Consider the following 22223-nt stretch of genomic DNA (forward strand, 5'->3'; position numbering starts at 1 on the left):
TTGTATTAGTGCCATAATTTTTGAATTCAATATTATATTTATAATCTTTTTTTTAAAATTTGTTTGGCACAATATTTTTGAAAACAAACAAGACTTTTCCAAGAACTTTACCTGTAGAGAGAGAGGGCGCTGCATGCTCATATAAATCCGACTGAGCTAATCAAGGTAAGAAATATCTGTGAGATAAGGTATCTACCTGAAGTATATTTATCAAATGTGATTAAACAAACAATAAAAATCAAAACTCCAAGCTGTTTCAGCTGTTTCAGCTATTGGGCATCGTCAGTACCGGGCAGGCGGTCCTCGATTGAAGACAAAATGAGAAAAAACCAAGAAAGTACTTGATAAAAATAGCTGCGTAAACGCAAGCGAAACATAAGTGGAACCACCTATTGCAAGTTGACTTGGGTGTCACACCAATAGGTGGTTCCACTTATGTTTCGCTTGCGTTTACGCAGCTATTTTTATCAAGTACTTTCTTGGTTTTTTCTCATTTTGTCTTCAATCGAGGACCGCCTGCCCGGTACTGACGATGCCCAATAGGCTGAAACAGCTGTATACCGGTGGCTCTTAAATTGAAATCAATATGGGAATGATCAAAGAGTACTTATCTATTTATTTTTTGATTTTCATGGAATTATTTTCCAGCAGCTTGACTGCATTAACCTTTCTAGATTTTATATATATATATATATATATATATATATATATATATATATATATATATATATATATATATATATATATATATCTCCATCAGGTTGTGCTTTGAAAATGATGCCAAATGACATGCATGTGAATGATCAAGTGATTTTTCTTCCCTGTCAAATTTGACATTTTTTCCAAAAAATGTTCAGAAAAGCAGTTGTTGCTCGAAATTTCAAAAATCGGTAAAGAGAAAAGATGATTGTTTTTTCATTTTTTACCCGTATACCAATTTTTAGCTCTCTAGTACAAATTTAGTTTTCTTACAGTTTTTCGAAAATTTGACATTTGTCGATTTCTCAAATTTAGCCAAACCTCAACAAGCTTAGTGCTTCATGCCTAACTTATCTTTCCAACGCATTTTTATTACCAATTGCAATTCTAAATACAACTTATTTCGCAAAAATTTAAACCACCAGAAAAAATTATGCCAAAAATGATGCAAAGTTGATACAGTTTTTGAAAACAGATAAATATTTCACTTCATTTCCACTTTTTGCGAAATAGCTTGATACATAAGCATAATTATAAAACAATATCAATGAAAAGTCAATAAATTATTCTTTATTGCACTTTTCAAACAGTTAATCTTTGATTTACTAATTACGAAAATTAAATTTTTGCGAAATAAGTTGTATTTAGAATTGCAATTGGTAATAAAAATGCGTTGGAAAATTTGAGAAATCGTCAAATGTCAAATTTTCGAAAAACTGTAAAAAAACTAAATTTGTACTAGAGAGCTAAAAATTGGTATATGGGTAAAAAATGAAAAAAGAATCATCTTTTCTCTTCACCGATTTTCGAAATTTCGAGCAATAACTGCTTTTCTGAACATTTATTGGAAAAAATGTCAAATTGGACAGGGAAGAAAAATCACTTGATCGGTCATATGCATGTCATTTGGCATCATTTTTAAAGCACAACCTAATGGAGATATCAAAAGTTGCTTGAAGAGAAAGTCTAGGGATATTTTTAAAAATGGCAATAATTTTTTTTTAGATCGCTTTAGGGAAAAAAAAGTTGACGGGTAATTATTAAACGAATGTAACTTACAACAAAATTTATTAAATGGTCAAAAATACTGAGTGCGCATATAAGCAAAACTAAAAAAAAAATGGCTCTTCTTTGGCACCCCGAAAAAAAATCATAATACAAAAAAAATTGGAATCAGTTCAAAGTATGGCCCCCACGCTGGTTTATTACGGCCCTACATCTATCGTGCATCGACAAAATGAGATTGTCAATGTCTTGTTGAGGTACATTTGCCCATTCAGCGATTTAAAGCTCTCTTAATTGAAACGTTGTGTGAATGTTCCCCATATGCGGAGTAATTCTTCGTTGAAGCATGTCCCACACATGCTCGATGGGATTCAGGTCCGGTGATTGTGCTGGCCATGGCAATATATCAACTCCTTCGTTGGTGAGCCAGTCAGTCACTAGACGCGCGACATGTGGACGAGCATTATCGTGCATTAGGTGGAAGTTTTCACCAACAGCACCAGCAAACGGACGGACGATAGGTAGAAGAATGGTGTCGAGGTACTGTCGAGCTGTGAGGGAGCGATTTGGAAAAACGAGATCGGTTCTGCCGCCGATCATGATTCCGCACCATAGCATTACTGTACCACCTCTGTATGTGTGGACTTCCTGGACGTGTCTCAAACGTTCATTATTTCCAGGTCGTCTTCACAGTCTTACTCCACGAGAATCTGGATGAAATCCAAATCTGGATTCGTCTGTAAACAAAACTGTGGCCCAATCATTTGCATTCCAGTTTTGATGTTCTTGACACCACTCTAATCTTCTACCGCGATTGCCTCTCGACAAAGGTGGACATCTAAGTGGCCTTCTGTTGTGGAGATCTGCTTCATGCAGTCGATTTCTGACAGTATCACGACCAATGGTTACCTGGTGCGTCTGCTGCAATACGTTAACCAACTCAGGTGTTGTGATTGTCGGTTGTCTTCTTGCCGTTAAGACCAAAAATCGGTCTTGAACTGCAGTTGTAGCGCGTCCTCGCCTTGGATGTTGTTCGGCTGAACTGCCAGTTTCACGGAAACGCCACCACAATCGACTGATAACACTTTGGGAGACCCCCAAATGAAGAGCTACATCATTTTGTCGCATGCCACCTTGAAGAAGCCCTACAGCTCTATTCATCTCAGCCAATGGTAAGTGATGGCGTTCCATGTTAAAGCACAATATTTACAGTTTAATTGCTGAGCAAGAACTGCATAGAATGTACAAACTCGACACTTTCAGATCATTCATTTTAGCCGAAAACCTACAGTTTGTAAAAAACTTGATAAAATATTAGTAACCGTTTTTGCAGGCTTTGTTCAACCCATAGAAATCGACAGGGTGGTCGAGTGTATCAATTCAATCGAAATTAAACGACCCCATGCATTTATTTTTATGATATTTAGTATGTTATAAAAATATCCCTAGAGTTTTCCGATGTGTGTATATATATATATATATATATATATATATATATATATATATAATATATATATATATATATATATATATATATACACACACATCGGAAAACTCTAGGGATATTTTTATAACATACTAAATATCATAAAAATAAATGCATGGGGTCGTTTAATTTCGATTGAATTGATACACTCGACCACCCTGTCGATTTCTATGGGTTGAACAAAGCCTGCAAAAACGGTTACTAATATTTTATCAAGTTTTTTACAAACTGTAGGTTTTCGGCTAAAATGAATGATCTGAAAGTGTCGAGTTTGTACATTCTATGCAGTTCTTGCTCAGCAATTAAACTGTAAATATTGTGCTTTAACATGGAACGCCATCACTTACCATTGGCTGAGATGAATAGAGCTGTAGGGCTTCTTCAAGGTGGCATGCGACAAAATGATGTAGCTCTTCATTTGGGGGTCTCCCAAAGTGTTATCAGTCGATTGTGGTGGCGTTTCCGTGAAACTGGCAGTTCAGCCGAACAACATCCAAGGCGAGGACGCGCTACAACTGCAGTTCAAGACCGATTTTTGGTCTTAACGGCAAGAAGACAACCGACAATCACAACACCTGAGTTGGTTAACGTATTGCAGCAGACGCACCAGGTAACCATTGGTCGTGATACTGTCAGAAATCGACTGCATGAAGCAGATCTCCACAACAGAAGGCCACTTAGATGTCCACCTTTGTCGAGAGGCAATCGCAGTAGAAGATTAGAGTGGTGTCAAGAACATCAAAACTGGAATGCAAATGATTGGGCCACAGTTTTGTTTACAGACGAATCCAGATTTGGATTTCATCCAGATTCTCGTGGAGTAAGACTGTGAAGACGACCTGGAAATAATGAACGTTTGAGACACGTCCAGGAAGTCCACACATACAGAGGTGGTACAGTAATGCTATGGGGCGGAATCATGATCGGCGGCAGAACCGATCTCGTTTTTCCAAATCGCTCCCTCACAGCTCGACAGTACCTCGACACCATTCTTCTACCTATCGTCCGTCCGTTTGCTGGTGCTGTTGGTGAAAACTTCCACCTAATGCACGATAATGCTCGTCCACATGTCGCGCGTCTAGTGACTGACTGGCTCACCAACGAAGGAGTTGATATATTGCCATGGCCAGCACAATCACCGGACCTGAATCCCATCGAGCATGTGTGGGACATGCTTCAACGAAGAATTACTCCGCATATGGGGAACATTCACACAACGTTTCAATTAAGAGAGCTTTTAATCGCTGAATGGGCAAATGTACCTCAACAAGACATTGACAATCTCATTTTGTCGATGCACGATAGATGTAGGGCCGTAATAAACCAGCGTGGAGGCCATACTTTGAACTGATTCCAATTTTTTTTGTATTATGATTTTTTTTCGGGGTGCCAAAGAAGAGCCATTTTTTTTTTTAGTTTTGCTTATATGCGCACTCAGTATTTTTGACCATTTAATAAATTTTGTTGTAAGTTATATTCGTTTAATAATTACCCGTCAACTTTTTCTTCCCTAAAGCGATCTAAAAAAAAATTATTGCCATTTTTAAAAATATCCCTAGACTTTCTCTTCAAGCAACTTTTGATATCTCCATTAGGTTGTGCTTTAAAAATGATGCCAAATGACATGCATATGACCGATCAAGTGATTTTTCTTCCCTGTCCAATTTGACATTTTTTCCAATAAATGTTCAGAAAAGCAGTTATTGCTCGAAATTTCGAAAATCGGTGAAGAGAAAAGATGATTCTTTTTTCATTTTTTACCCATATACCAATTTTTAGCTCTCTAGTACAAATTTAGTTTTTTTACAGTTTTTCGAAAATTTGACATTTGACGATTTCTCAAATTTTCCAACGCATTTTTATTACCAATTGCAATTCTAAATACAACTTATTTCGCAAAAATTTAAAACACCAGAAAATATTATGCCAAAAATGATGCAAAGTTGATACAGTTTTTGAAAACAGATAAATATTTCACTTCATTCCACTTTTTGCGAAATAGCTTGATACATAAGCATAATTAAAAAACAATATCAATGAAAAGTCAATAAATTATTCTTTATTGCACTTTTCAAACAGTTAATCTTTGATTTACTAATTACGAAAAATTACAACGAAATTAAACTAAGGGTATTGCGGAAACAATTGAACTGAACTGAATAAGCAAAATATTTTATTGTCATATGACATTTGTTGAATAACTCAAAATAGTGTTTATCAACTTTAGATTTAAAATAGTTGATTCGTTATCTAGTATGTTGTTAAAAATGCTGAATCTGAAAATTTAAATCGTCTTAATATGCGGCGAGAATACCGGTTACCGACAAGTAGCTGATATTTTCAATGCCAGACACCCTGCAAGAAATATTCATCAGTCAACAGTTAGTAGGATAATAGCTAAGTTTAAATCTAGTAAGAGTAATTTTAGAAAAGCACATCAGCCTTCTAGACATACTGAATAAGTGGAATTTGAAATATATTTGGATGTCGTAGAACATAAAAAAACAGGTATTCAAGATATTGCAGATAGAACAGATGTTAACCGAGAGAGTGTACGACGTATTTTACACAAAAATAAATTTACGCCTTATAAACCGAAATTTATCAATACATTAAAAGAAAGGGACTTCCATATGCGCTTGTATTTTTCTTTTTGGTTTCAAGGGGAAAAGAAGAAAATTATCATTTTCCTTATCAAATTTTATGGACAGATGAAGCGACCTTCCCTTCAAATGGCGTTGTGAGCTCGCAAAACTGCAGGTGGTGGACAAAAGAAAACCCACATTTCGTAATCGAATGTCGAGATCAATATTCGTTTAAGACGAATGTATGGTGTGGCATATTAAACGATCAAATTGTAGGACCATACTTTTTTAGACATAATTTAAATTCTGCGGACTACCTACACTTTGTGAATACCGAACTTTCTGAAGTTTTGGATAATATGCCCCTTCAAGTAAGAAATGTTGTGTGGTATCAGTGTGATGGTGCACCTATTCATACTACAAGGGTGATTAAAGAGCGTCTTCTGGAAATATTTAGGGGCAAAGTAATCAGTCGCAATATGGAACACTTTTGGCCGCCTAGATCTCTGATATAACCCCACTAGATTTCTTCTTGTGGGGTTACTTAAAACAAAAGGTGTATAAGCAAAGACTTTTTCGAGATATAAACCATTTAGAGGCAGTTATTCGAGAATGTGTTGTAAGCACGAAACCCCGTAGTATAAAGAATGCAGTTAAAGATGTTTTAAAAAGGACAATTGATTGCATTGAACGTGGTGGAAGGCACACCGAAATGTGACTTTTTATTTTTTATTTCTATTGGTATTTACATGGTTTAGGCACATGTTTCGATTTGATTTAGTGTTCTTAATTTAAATTATAACTTTATTTTAACAGATGTTTGTTAGAATTTTTTACGGTTTAGTTTTCTAGGCAACAAAATCTAAATTGATTTCTGAAGTAATTTTGTTCATTCATACCTCATGAAAGATATTTAGTAAATGTGGAAATACTTTCGTATAATTCCTTCCCTTAGTTTAATTGCGTTGTAATTTTTCGTAATTAGTAAATCAAAGTTTAACTGTTTGAAAAGTGCAGTAAAGAATAAATTATTGACTTTTCATTGATATTGTTTTTTAATTATGCTTATGTATCAAGCTATTTCGCAAAAAGTAGAAATATAGTGAAATATTTATCTGTTTTTAAAAACTGTATCAACTTTGCATCATTTTTGGCATAATTTTTTCTGGTGGTTTAAATTTTTGCGAAATAAGTTGTATTTAGAATTGCAATTGGTAATAAAAATGCGTTGGAAAGATAAGTTAGGCATGAAGCACTAAGCTTGTTGAGGTTTGGCTGAATTTGAGAAATCGACAAATGTCAAATTTTCGAAAAACTGTAAGAAAACTAAATTTGTACTAGAGAGCTAAAAATTGGTATACGGGTAAAAAATGAAAAAACAATCATCTTTTCTCTTTACCGATTTTTGAAATTTCGAGCAACAACTGCTTTTCTGAACATTTTTTGGAAAAAATGTCAAATTTGACAGGGAAGAAAAATCACTTGATCATTCACATGCATGTCATTTGGCATCATTTTCAAAGCACAACCTGATGGAGATATATATATATATATATATATATATATATATTATATATATATATATATATATATATATATATAATATATATATATATATATATATATATATATATATATAATTATATATATATATATATATATATATTTTTATATATATATATATATATATATATATTTTTATATATATATATATATATATATATATTTTTATATATATATATATATATATATATATATATAGTCGAAGTACTCTTCTTAGCGTATCAACTGAAAGAGTTTGAAGATTGTAACCAAAGGAGACACGTGAAAATCCGAAAACCAACCAAAACATTGACGCCAGCCGTGAAAGCCTACTAGAATCCAATATATTAGATATATTATATATCTAATATATTTATATATAATACAGATATTATATATCTAATATAGGATATAGTGTCGTAAACTTTTTTCAGATTCAATGGAATCCAATATATGAGTATTACATGATACTTACAGTTGGGACGATGAAAGAATGCGCATACATAATCAATTTGTGCATCCTATGTAAGTCTACAACGTGAAACAAGCTGATGAAAAAAGGATAATGTGGCTACTACTCCGAGCAACCTGAAATTTCAATGAAAAATTGCTTCAATTTCAAAATATCACTAATATGATAGCTTCATGTTGGAATTTTGGTTGTTCGTATCATATAATTCAACAGAAATTTATAGATTATTCTGTAAAAACATAGTTTATATTTCATTTTTCGACTCCAATATCTGGCAATTTGAATTTTCCACTATGTAGAACATTATACAGAGACACGATATGAAATTTTCCCAATGTGAAATATGGAGTGCCTACAGTTCATCAATTACAAAAACAACAAATCGTGTAATATAATTGAATCCATTGAAATTTTTCAGTAAACAACATACAATATGAAAAAGCCAAAAGAAATAAATTCATTATTTCGGTAACGGTACATATCTTAACAAAATCCCGAAACACGTCAAATTTGAATTACAATTTGACATCTTCAACGGAAAAATTCTAGCCCTACCTTCAACCCCGTCGACAGATACAACCCCCAGTTTTTTAAATGTGAAGTATAGGCTTGTGATATATTGTTTGAAAGATCTTTTCATTCTTCATTCAAAAATGTTATCGCTTTCAGATGTATTGCAACAATTAAGATGAAATAAATTAAAATAATGTGGTTACCGAAATTTTATTAAATACACTCAAAACTTATTTCATGTTGAAGTATTGATAATAAAAAAGTAAGCAAAAACCATAGCAATGTTTTCTTAAGATGTTATAGTTCAAAAAACTATAAATAATTTCCGTCGCAACGTTAGTTTGGAACGCCTTGTCAACTTGTTCTGTATGTTACAACATTAGTTGTCAGTATTTTGATCTAAGTTCAAAGTTCGTTAACTTCAAGTCTGACAAATGGTTAGATTAACGGAAATGCATAAAATAACAGTTTCACAAATGATGAATTTGTGAAAAATACGTCATTTTGATTAAAAAAAGAGAATTGAAACTTTCTATGTTTCTTACCACTTTTATTTGTAACTGGCGTTACTGCAGTTTCATCCTATAAGGACATTTTCAAACTTATACATGATTTTATATAAACTTATACATGAGTTCAATGTATAAGTTTGAAAATGTCCTTATTGGACGAAACTGCAGTAACGTCAGCTACAAATAAAAGTGATGAAAAACATAAAAAGTTCCAATTCTCTTTCCTTCATTATGATTTCCTACCACGTCGCTTACATCCATCAATTTATTGACGTTACGTTTTCTAATGACTCTATCTACTTTGTCTCTTATTGGTCATGCTAATCGGCAAAATTGCCGCTACTGATCAACGGAAACTCCTCACTGGATGAGAAAAGAATACACGCAATACCTTGAAAAGGTTAATGTTTGGACAGGGATTGTAGGAAACCGTATCATTGGTCCTTTTTTCATTGAGGGCAACTTGAATGTCGATAATTATTTGGCACTGCTTCATGCAGTGTCATTCCAAGTTTAGCAAATTTATATACTGATCCAAGAAACCCTCAAGTTCAAGTGAATACGATACGGTTTCATCAGGATGGAGCACCACCACATTACCAAGTTGATGTCTGGCAATACCTCGATACAATATTTCCCAATCAGTCGATAGGGAGGCGAGGATCGATTGAATGGCCAGCGCGATCACCTGATCTTTCATCATTAGATTTCTTTTCATGAGGATATGTAAAGAGCAATGTGTACAAAACTGAACTTTCAGATTTGAATGTGAATACCCAAATAAATGTGAAACTTCGGATGTGATTTCCGACAAATCTATAGAATTTGAAAAATAATTTCGAAAGCTCTCTATTTTTCGCCCAACTAATACCATGTTATTCAATAGTTTTGGGTTGTTATCACTCTCTATCATGCTTTCTCAAAATGTTAAATCTGTCTGTGATAATGGCTCTATTACATTTTCCTTCGACTACAATCTGTTTTTTTAATCAGTTTTGAATTCATGATTGTCTATGCTTTACATAATTTCTTTCCAATTCATATCATTAGGCTTCATTTTTTTGCACCAACCAATCTGATTATTAATGCCAACGTTTAATCATTTCATCTAATCCCATTTTTATTGGAAAATACAGCTGTAGACTTGTAAATGCAAACTTTTTTTAATTATCTCAAATAAAATATTTTTTATCTGAAACGTATCGATATCGAAAGCCACTCAACCAATTAAATATTCAATGAATTCGTGAAGTGGAAATGAAAATTCTTCCTCAAATCATGCCAACCAACAAAAAGCTTTCACTGTGAACAAAACTGATATTGAATTGGTAATGGATGATTCTGAAAATGGATAGCGGGAAAATATTCTGAATCTGGAGTATCGATGTGAACTATTTTTATGAGCTTTCCACTCGTGTCGCCTCCACGAGTTAACATATTACGAATATTAGTTGTTTTCCCTTAGTTTTGTTATCGATTTAACCATAATAGTTAGTTAAACATTGATTTACGATTCAAGCCATTTAAAAAAACGTGTTGAAGAAATAGGTTTCCACGATTGTGTAGAACACAAAAAATGCAATAATTGTTATCAACAAATTATGATAAAGATAACAAGGCATTCAGTTCTTCGTCAACACTTAAAAAATGAAAATGAAATATGCTAGGAGGGGAAAAAATTCTCAATGAAAAAGTATCAACTTCTGGAACTCCACCTCCATGATATATAATTTAAATTCAATGCCGAAAATAGAGCTCGGCCTAAACGCATGGCCGCTGAAGACAGTATACCACATGAAATATATTTTTTCAGAATTATCTAACCCTTCAAAGAATAAAACTTCGTGGAGAAGAACTTGTATTTATTCAATGTTCAAAAGCTTTCAAGAGTTATATAACAAATTTTTCCGCTCTCATTTTTATCAACGGTGTCATAAAAATTCAAGTAATCGGCTTGAAAGTTAGTCGTTTCTTCCGATACTTATTTTGCTAATTACAATTTTTTCAAATAGAAAAAGATTTGAATATGCATTAATGATGTTGATATTTTTTTACAAATGTTATATCATTACCGCATTTTGCAGTTAACAACTGCGATAATTGATACTAGATACAACTTTTTCATATCATTCATTATTAATTAATTCTCAAACAAACAAACAAATAATTTTATTATATGAAAAAATGTATGAACAGTCATGTACGTATACATCTGAGGAAGTTATTGTGTAGTGAAGCACGTATTGCGGATCCATGAACTTTTCATTGAAAAATGTAACGTTATGAATTTTCATCCAGTATCAGCTAATTCAATCACATGAATGAATACATATTTTATGAAATTTTGGAGAATTTTTGAGAATAAAACACAACCACTATAGGAAAATCATCAAGGCGACCTAAGAGTGGTGCTTTTGGGAAAGTAGCGATTCACATTGGATTTGAATCGCTGGCGATTAAATCAATTTGGAAAAACGTTCTCAGGAAGCTTATTCTACATAAACTCTGTTCTCCAAATGGAAGATTTATTTAACAGTGAAGTTTGAGGTGTACTGATTTTAACTTCGAAGCGATGAGCAGCAAAAGTACATCGCTTATTTTTTATATGTGGTATGTACCGCTCTTGGTGGAATCAAACACTTGAAATACTTGAAAGTATCAATAGAAGAGAGACAAATCTCCAACCTTTCTTTCACGTTCCAGAGTATCAAGGTTGCAAATGATGTACATGAGAACAATACTCCAAAGAAGGTCTGATCTGAGCTTTATAAAGCATCGAAAGTTTCTGAGGTGTGTACAGTTCTCTGGTTTGGAACAGTGTTTCAAGCTTTTGAAAAGCGGCCTTTGCAATTCCAGCGACATGATTGTGCCAAGACATATTGGTGTCTATTTCAACCCCTAACAAACTTATCAAGGCAGAAAGCTGAATTGCCTATCCTGATATTGTTATATTCGGTTCTGAGATATTTATCTTTTTGGAAAAAACCGATGTCTGGGTTTTTGTGGCAATGAATTGAACCTGGTTACTTTCACCTCAATTAGAAACCACTTATAGATCCTCATTAAAGTTTGCAACCTCCTGCTGCCGGTGAAGATGTGCATCCGCAGCCGATGTCCTGGAATCCAAATGGAATCACATGTGGAAGTGTGCTGTCTTCAGAAATAAGGCGTTCATATACAATTAGAACAGGGTAGGGGACAATATGGATATCTGGGGAACACCAGCATTGATTGTGAAAGTATTCGAGATATATCAATCGACAGTTACTTGCGGGGGCCGTTCTTTCAGGAAGCTGAAGAGTCATACACAAACATGATCCCACAAGCCATATCATCGAAATTCAGCCAGCAAACCGTCATGCCACACAAGGTCAAAGGTATTAGGAATATCAAGCTCAACAGCTCTTCACTCACCATGTTTCTCGATTGCATTATTCCAAATATGAGTGACATGCGGTAGAAGGTCGCCTGTTGATCTTTGTTTCCGAAAGCCATATTGATTATCGCTCGAATTGTTAAAGCTTTCCAAAAATTCAAGGATATGGTGGTTTATTGTTTTCTCCATAATTTTTTATAGTATTTATAGCAAAGCGACTAGTCTATAGTTATTTGGAAAATTTGTCTTGCCCCTTTTGGAAATAGGCTAGACGCGAGCAATATATCAACAAGAAAAAAAAACCTTTCTCAGAACATGGACACTTCATCAGGACCAGAAGCTTTAATGGTATTGAGCTTTTTCGAAATTGGCCTGACTAGACGTTGTCAAAAAGTAATTTCCGGCCTTGTAAATCCTAGTGTGGAATTAGTGGGTGGTGATCTTCCCAGAAAATTGACTGTTTAGTGGGGTGCAAATTGTTCAGCTAGTGGATTTGCTTTTTCTATGTTATGATTGATTACCGGGTTTTGCCGTGGTCTTCTTTGGTTATGATTTCCAAACGTTTCAACTGCAGCTGCAGCAGTCATCTTCAGTGACGTGGTCGAAGTACTCTTCTTAACTTGTCAACTGGAACTGAAGCTCCCATTTTTGCCGTGCCATTTATAGTGCTTATTTTTCGCGCACTTTCTGTAATGGCGGTTTCGCGAGTACTTTCCGAGCGATTTGGTTGACTTGGCTTCACTTTGGCGTTTTTCAAAGTTATGTGCCAGATCTTTGGTAGATACTTTCTCTCTCCCTTTCTGTTGAAGTTTTTTTAGTGTTTGTGTATTTCAATGGCTTCTAAATGCATTCTTGTTGAATAATGATTTGAAGTTGCTAGCCTCTCGATATTTTCGAACAGGATCTTGTATTCTCCGTTGGACAGTGCATGTTCAGCGACTGTAGACTTCTCGGGTTTTCCCAATCGGCAACTCCGCTTGTGCTCAACTAGGCGGGAACCAATGCTTCTTTTCTTCTAACCGATATAGACTTTACCACAGTTACATGGGATCCTGTAAACTCCCGACGTTTTGAGTGAATCTCTGCTGTCTTCTGCTGATCTCAGATACTCAGATATTTACTTATGATGCACTGTTTGGAACCTTTGGTGTAGTAATGAATATTACTGGAGTTCTTTCCCAACACCAAATCGTTATTTTTAACACCTCGATACGTGTTTCGATCACCAAGTGATCATCTCCAAGAGGAGGATTAAACTCGTTTTGGGAAAAAACTTCAGTAATACTCAGATATTTTCTTAGTTGATTTGAAGGCGGTGTTAATTTTCTCCTTTTTTGAAATTTTCTCGATTTGATTCGTGACACCTTCTATGTATGGCAAATAGACAGTGCCTTGGGGTTTATCTTCACTGGCGTTTCTCTTCTTTTCCTACACGTTTCCTTCTTTTCCTTTTCTACACGCGATTGACGCCAGCTGTTAGAACCTGCATTTCTATGCTTCTTCTATGGCTATTGTTGAACCATTCGCTTGTGTTATTAGTGGAATTGTGGATTTTGTAAAGTTCTAATCAACAGCTTCAGCTACCAATCACAAGGATCTAGAACCGTTGGATTGGCAAGCAGTTTGTTCCTTATTATCTGATTGTGAGTTTTAAGCTTTCATTTATTTTTAGTTTGGAGCTGTTGCGAGCATTAACAAACCTTGTTCGGTTTTCAGCACTGGTTTTTGGCGCCACCGCCAGCAGGCGTAATTTTTGGAGGCATTTCATTGTAAAAGGAACATATGCATCCATGGATGATAGAATAACTTCCGTGACTTCACAAGATGCACAAGTTGATGGATCATTAGATCTGCAACGAACATCTAGTCAGGGAAAATTTAGACTATGACCTTGAGATCCTTCCACTCACAAACTTTGCCAAACTTTGCGCGGGTTAAATTTTTCCCCAACATTCATTGGTGATTCACTCAACACTGGTCAGAAGATGGAAATGGAGATCTTACGGTGACTGTAAATTTCTGGATTGGTTATTAGGTATAGATCCAGGAGACTAGCATATTCTCCATCACGGTCAGTCAGTTGCTTATTGCAAAATCCTCAGTTCGCGACCTCATTCGTCGTTGATATTTGGAAATGTTGGCACAGAGATGATTGATTTGCAGAAAGTCGATGGTGTTTGCAAGTGAAGAGAAAAGTGTACTATATTGTGTATCGCTAGGTGGTCGATAAACGCATTTTGATTTTGAACCACATAACATCAAAGTTTTTGGGTAACAGCATTTCCTCTCGTTGACAGAAGATATCTCTTCTGATTTCGAAGTTACGTCTGAATCGGGAGTGGAAATCATAGAATATAGAAAATTGGCGAGGTTTGTCGAAGCACTGACTTTGGTTTCTGTGAGTGCAAGAATATGAGGACTATTTGTTTGAAGATGTTGATGCACTGAGTTTATATTTGAGTTGAGGCCACTGATGTTGCAGAAATCGATTTTGAAGTTGCTTAGAGTTTTGAATTTTTTATTTATTTTCAAAATGAAATCAGCAGCACTTTCATATAAAAGCTTTCATTACTCCGTATATCATATAGATATAACTGAAAAATAATTCACAAGGTATTTCATCACTAAACAAAGTCTTCGAAGATATATTACCATATTTTCATTATTCAACTAACTATAAAAAAATTTAAGTTCGTCAATATTTTCAAACAAATTGCTATCGCAGCTGATCCATCGTAGCAGCCGATTTGCCCACAACCCATGTCAACAACTAATTGATGATTTATTTTTTTAATATTTTTTGTTACATATGGCTATGTCCAAATTTCGATTACTTTCTGGAAAAAACTAAATTTTAGTCATACTTTTTTAAATTGAACTTCAACTTGGTAAACAGTTAAGATGATTATGAAAAAAATGTTTTGGTTTGGTTTGATTTGTTGAGAAACACCAAATATGATATATGAAGAAAAATAAGTTATCAACTAATCATTTGAATCACTATAAAATGAAGATACTAGAGATGTATTCCATGGAGAAATCCTTATTTTGAAAATGATATTTTTTTGACAAAATAGTTAGAAAATCTGCTCACCGAAAAAATTGTACCTAGCGTCAATTACTGAAGATATTTGTTGCAAAAACAGTAATAACATTACAATTGTGAAAGAAATGTCAACATCGTTGTGGGTTATTTCAATAATTTCTAACTTTTGAAAATTTTGACTTTAAACGTGGAAGTATGGAGTGTTGATGAAACCGTTATTCACGCAAATTTTCAAAATGATATTCAATAATAAAAAATATATATTCAATAGTGGTATCTTTCATAGGAATATTTTCACAAATTGTTAATAAACTCAGTAACATAACTTTTCATTTGATCGGTGGAAAACAATTTATCTAATTCCATATGATATATCATATCGAACGATTCCATTCTGGAAATTCGATCTGGAAATTCGATTTTTTCTTTTCAAGATAAGTGTCTTTGAATTTGGTTTCTATTTTCTAATCTGGAATGTTAGCTGGTCAGAATGGGATATTCATTTCAGAAATTGTTCATTCTTTACTTCTCAAACATAGAATTCAGAGAGATGTAATTCGAAAACACCTTGTTCATTTCAAAGAATCGAACAAGATTGCAATTGAGTGCATTATTGTTTATTTAAGTGAAATCGATGAACTGATTGTCAGCTGAAATAAAACGAAACATAACAGTCAAGTTTTTTTTTACTTATGATAGCAATCATAAGTAATCATAAGTTATCAGAATTATTTCTTCTCAGTTAAATGGCTTCGAAAATTGTATCATATACCCAAGAAAAATAATTCACGATTTCTTTGTCACTTCTTTTGTCAAATTTTGACACAGACAAATAATACTTGATAAAATTTCTTCACTATACGAACAATATATGCGTAATAACTTATTTCAACTAAATACTGACAAATATTCCAGTATCAGATACAAGGTGGGACACATATCAAAATGAGTGAAATGAAGCATGTAATGTACTTCAAAAGTACATGTTTTATTTTTTAGTTTCAGCATGCTATGTTTGTTATGAAAAATCTTAACTCAGTGTTCACAAAAATAATCTGTATGAAACTTTATAGTATATTTGAAATCATACGACTACTAGGTAGAATTTGTGGCTCTACCTTAATGAAATATTCATATAACCAATTGATTTGGATATATCGTGAGTATTCTAATGTCATTATATTTCTTGTCATTTAAAAATGATCCAAATGTGAAATCAATATAAACGAGAGGTAGTTAACAAGACCTCGAAAACCACCACATAGCTTTTCTTTCTTTGTTTTTTCATTAATGTCAGTTTTCTCACGAATCGTATTCTTCTATTGAGTTCTTCTGCAGTTAATTTCATAACACTTACAATTTCTTTGTTACCCTTTGATAAACTATCCTGAATAAATCAACAGAAGTGAAAAAAGTTTGAAGTATGTAAGTATTAACAAAATGTAGGCTTGTAAGCTATAGTGGAAAAGAACCTGACTGACACAGCATTTCGTCTGCGGCAAACATCATCAGCAAATTCGTGGTATAAGTTTTCATTGAGGATGTCTGCCGCAGTAGCAAACGAAACTTTTGGTATATCGGGTTACGACCGTGAAAACCTGTTCTCAAGGTATATAATAAAATAAAATTGCTTTGTTCATTTCTCAAATGTATTTGAGCCATAATTATACTAAAACTTCACCGTGAAGAAAAGTGATTTCAAAATGAAACTGAAAATGATAATAATATACAGTGCATTTCGTTAATTTCCCCTCAACTTTATTTTTTGAACGGATCAACTCAAAAAATTTAAATTTGGGATAATGAAATCAGGGCATGGATAGTTTATTTTGAAGTGAAATTGGCAGATGAAACTTTCAAGATGGCAACTGAGCGCCTTCTGAAAAAAAAAAAAAAAAGGAAACGGGGGTCTTGTGTCACGTCATTTTGAAGCTCCTGGCAAATACTTCACAACCCTGGAATATGATGTCAATATCTTCAACTACTACAAAATGGCGAAACTTTTAATAATTGCCTGAATAAATTGACATTTAACTACATAATATGAGGTAATAAGCTTGAGGTCAGTTCAGAAGATGCTCGAAATGATTACCTTGAACTTCTTGACATATAAACAGTCATATTGAATTCATTAGGATTCGCTTCGACGATTTCAGTGATGAGAGGGCAACAGTAATTTCCAGCATATTCAAATACAGTTCCTCTGTTGAATTTTGATAAATGAATAGAGGTCCTACAATATGGTTTTGCAATATTCCTACTCAAACGTTAATTTTTTCTAGATATTGGGTATGTGTTTCCTGGAAAACGTGAGGGTTGGTATCACTCCAATAACGGTAATTTTGTCTGTGAACATTGCCGTTAAAAAAATGTACATTCGTCACTAAAACAAATATTGCGGAGATAGGTAGTATGCCTTGCAATGGTTTCCGTCATGATTTCGCAGAATTCTGTTCTTCGATCAGGGTCATCTTCAGTTATTTGGTGTTCCATATTAATTTTGTATGGATGATCATATTAATTTTGTATGGATGATACCTATTCCTCTTCAAAAGTCTCCTCACAGTAGAAGGAGACACCTCACAAACATTCGCGACGGAATAAGTAGACTTTTGAGGATTTACTACCATATTACCAATTATTTGCACTTGCTGTTCTTCTGGAATGGAGTGATGACCTGGGGGCTTTTTGTTATGTACACTGCCGGTAGTTGTGAATTTGGATACAAGTTCTCTCAAATATTTTCTACAGATAGGACGATTTGAAAAACGTTCTTCGAAAATGCTTCAGGTCTCGTGAAAATTACGCGTCGCACCGTAAATAAAAATTGCTTCAATTTTTTCTTCCAATGGACGAGAATTGACCATTCTATTAGTAAAACCGAAAACTGAATGAGAATATTCTGACTGAACAATGATGTTCATTGTCATACTGACATTTTTTGTCCTTTTTATAAACCTTATCAGGTTTTTGGAATTGCCATATGGCAGATAAAAAGGAATATTTCTAGAAATATCGATATTAATGTATTTGTCTTCAGGAAATCATTAAATGTTCCGCCATTTTGTAGTAGGTGAAGATAGTGACTTCATATTCTAGAATTGTGCAATATTCGTCAAGAGCTTCGAAATGATGTGTCACAAGACCCCCCTTTTCATTTAATTTTTTTTCAGATGGCGCCCAGTTGTCATCTTGAAAGTTTCATCTGTCAATTTCACTTCAAAATAAAGAACTCATGCATCAATTTCATTATATCAAATTTCAATTTTTCAAGTTAACCCATTCAAAAATAAAAGGGGGGAGGGACATTAAAGAAATGCACTGTATCATTCAGTAGAATACTCATGTTATCATCAGAAACAATACTCAATACGCTTGATATTTTATTTTTTTAAATTCGAACAGAAAACTCAAATACAGAACTACTATAAACAAAATAATTTTTGATAAATACCGAATAAACCTTTTAAGTTCTTTTAGAAAGTATTCACATACCCAGAAGGTTCTGTAATCAATTCCTTCTATTTATAGTAAATGTTCTCAAGATCATTTTTGACATTTCCAGGTCCAGAAGATTTCAATGAAGTGGAAAAAATGGTGTTCCAGAGCACTTGCCACACTGCTATGCAGAGCTGCAACAATCATTATCACTGCAGAATGCTGCTCGCTCCTATTTTGCACCACTGCGAAATGTCTCGTTGTAACAGAAACTCCTGCATGGAAGCCCTTCAGACATTTTACGGAAAACCAGATTTTCCATGGAACCTCGAAATTGCCTTTTGTTTGTGCAAGTGAGTAGTATTCTCAGTATTGTTATTTTTAAAATTCCTGAAGCACGGTTATACTAAGCTGGTTTGTAAGTTAAAATTAGCATACAATCACCAACATGATCAGGAAATGTATACGTATTTCTCTCCATTTATCAAATTACGTGGTATGATTGGAAGTTTGAATAGATAATTTGTCAATTCTCAAGCTAAATTCTGTAATATATATGATGGAATTGATCGAACCTTGATGAAAATCCCGAATTCCTAAATCTTTTCATTTTCAAACATTCTGACAGAATGTTCAGCAGAAATACGATGTGTAACATAAAATATTTAGAATTGAATGAATCAAAAAACATATAATTTCAGGCTTTTTCATTCAATACAAACTCAGTTACGAGTACACATAAAACATTGATTGGATATGTAAAGTCAGGTAGTTGAAATTTAGATACTTCAAATTATAAAATATGTAGGGTTTTTCCTACAACTATTTAGTTTAGAAACATTTCATTTCCTTATTGATTTTTATTTTTTGTATTATAAATTCTTCTTAGGAAATTAACTTCTCATAACTCTATTATCGAGCAGTCGTACAAAATATCCATCTGCTTGAGTTTCTTTATGTGAAATCCTTTCTTTTTACTTTTACTCAGTATCTTTGTATTTTTTCATGGCAAATCATTGAAATATTCTCTTCTCTGGAACCGAAGTTTATTGCCGAAAAACTCATGGATATTTTAGAATGACAGACGCCACTTTATGACCCCGACCATATTGTCACTGGCGATTATTTTCGAAAGTGACTTGAGAAACATTTTTTGAACCGAGGCATTCGATTCTGCGATTTCGGTCGGGCTAATCCTAATTTTTATTCTCCTCGTTTTCTTGGTGTTGTTAATAAATTTTATTATTTGTAAACGCTTCGTCCGATTAATTGATAATTCACCTATCACTCTGTCCCAACAAGTATCTAAGTAAAACACTTCAGCTTGAAATTCTACTCTTCTTTGTTTTGTTCAATATCTAGATTGGCAAATTCAAATAGGAAGCATGAAAACAATTTGGTATCAAGGGCAACAAAGACAATGAATCATCTTTGTTCAGAAATCGGCAGAGACTGTAGTGGTATTATCAGGTATTAGGAAATCTCTTCATTTCATGTTTATATATTGGAATCCTTTCCTTTTGCCCAAACTATCTTTGTAGGCAATTATTCCAAAATCATCTTTTCCCAACCATTTAAATTGATGGCCATCAGTGTCCTTATCCCTCAATATCAAAGTTCCTTCAAAAGGAAAGGAAATTCAAAAAAATCGGTAGATTTCATTTCAACACCTTCAAATTGTTTTCTATTGGATTTTATCACTTGCATCCAATCTCGTGGATGATTATTCTTTAATTCTGTTTTTTCTTTTTTTATGATATAATTGTCAGTGTCAACTCCCAAATAGCTATGACCTGGAATCATAAACTTGTGGTCTATTGTATCAATATCGGTTTTTTGTAATAACCAAGTGAACACTGAACTGAAATGGGAGTTCGGTTGTGCTCTCCACAAGTATCTGAGTATAGTAGAACATGTCTCGTATTTACAGGTGTTTAGTTTAACAAGTGTTTATAAATGCACAATGCGATCTGGTCCATAGCTGCCGTTTATAGAAAGCTACTGATAAGGTTGAAGATGGTGTTGGTTAACATTGCTGCAAATCACAAGTGAACACTCGTACACTCTCATCGTCAGCACATGAATGCGAGTCTAGATTCTTTTCCTCATAAGCTTGATCTGCTAATCACTAGTTTACAGCCAATTTACGACTGTGATGTCGAGGGCGGTTCATTGTTAATTTTTGGTCCCTAAATGCGAAAATGATAGTAAAATTTTCCTAACACGTAAGATTTTTGAGTAATAATTTTTTCATAAAAATTTAATAAACACGACATTCCAAATTTGCTTCATCCCTAAATTGAGAAAATTTAGGAATGAAGCAAATGGTAACAAAAGACCCTCTTTTCCTCTAGCACATGCAGTTGCCATGAAGGAAACACACGAAAGTATGTCATTTATTCTAAATACAATAAGTTATAATGTACGTATAAGTGGCAAACATGTGGTGACCTAAAAATCATACGACTATTACTAGGTCTTCAAGGCGGATTTGCGAAGTTTTGCTGTTTTCTTTTCCTCGGAACAGTAGGGTGACACAGAGCCATTATCAAGTAAAAGAATGGCCTCCGAGAGATAAATATATTCCAGGTCAAGCTAACGTCAAGAATATACCTCTTGTAAATCCCAAAAACGTTTCGTTACCTCCATTACACATTGAACTGGGGTTAATGAAAAATTTTGTAAAAGCATTAGACAATGAAGGTGATGCGTTTAAATATCTTAAACACGTTTTTTCAAAATTAAGTGATGTATATTTGTTGGACCACAAATTAGAAAACTAGTAAGTGATCAATAGTTTGATAAAAAAAAATTAGCTGCGTGGAGTTCTTTCAAAAGAATTGTTTCGCAGTTTTTAGGGAACAAGAAAGTAGAGAATTACGAAACACTTGTAGAAGAACTACTTGTAAACTACTGCAGAATGAGATGTCGCATGTCTCTTAAAATCCATTTCTTGCACTCCCAGTTGAATTTTTTCCCAGAAAATTTGGGTGCTGTCAGTGACGAACAAGGGGAAAGGTTCCACCAAGACATACTGACAATGGAGCAACGTTACCAAGGCAGATGGGATGCAGCAATGATGGGAGAGTATTGTTGGTGCTTTATGAGGGAAAACGAATAAACATAAACGAAAGTCAACATTTGCAGAAAGGTTATGCACAAAAGACTTCATTTGAATGTTTTTCATATTTATTGTAAATGAAGTCTGTTATCCTCAAAATATATTGTTTTTTCTTGTTTTGATCTCCCTATAATATGTTAGATTGTTCGTCTCATATAGAAATTACTCAAAAATTTTACGTGATGGAACATTTTTGATGTTGAAGTCGCTGTCAGGATGCTTCAAACTCTCATGTATAGCCATTATAATATTAGTCGCAATTTTGTTTTCTTATTTGTTGGCTAGTGTAACGTATGTTCATTATGATGTGTACCTAACTTTGCTCCAATATTTTCATCATCGGCAAATTGTGTTTTCATGCGAAACTTGTTTGTCACTGGTGAAACAATTGTCCACTCTTGATATCATTCACAGGATTTTCACACAGT

At 33.8% G+C, this 22223-nt stretch overlaps 1 protein-coding gene across 1 annotated transcript in view; it reads left to right on the forward strand.

The window, feature by feature from the left end:
• Positions 1-22223, forward strand: part of Gfrl (Glial cell line-derived neurotrophic family receptor-like) — a 498063-nt gene that overhangs the window by 437565 nt on the left and 38275 nt on the right. Inside the window, 1 exon segment of the mRNA XM_074173921.1 lies at positions 18802-19027. Within this exon segment, the coding sequence (XP_074030022.1) occupies positions 18802-19027 (226 nt within the window).

The sequence above is a fragment of the Leptinotarsa decemlineata genome, unplaced genomic scaffold, assembly GCF_025532065.1.
Source record: "Leptinotarsa decemlineata unplaced genomic scaffold, Ldec_3_MD MMD2_tig00000505_RagTag_RagTag, whole genome shotgun sequence".
NCBI lineage: Eukaryota > Metazoa > Arthropoda > Insecta > Coleoptera > Chrysomelidae > Leptinotarsa > Leptinotarsa decemlineata.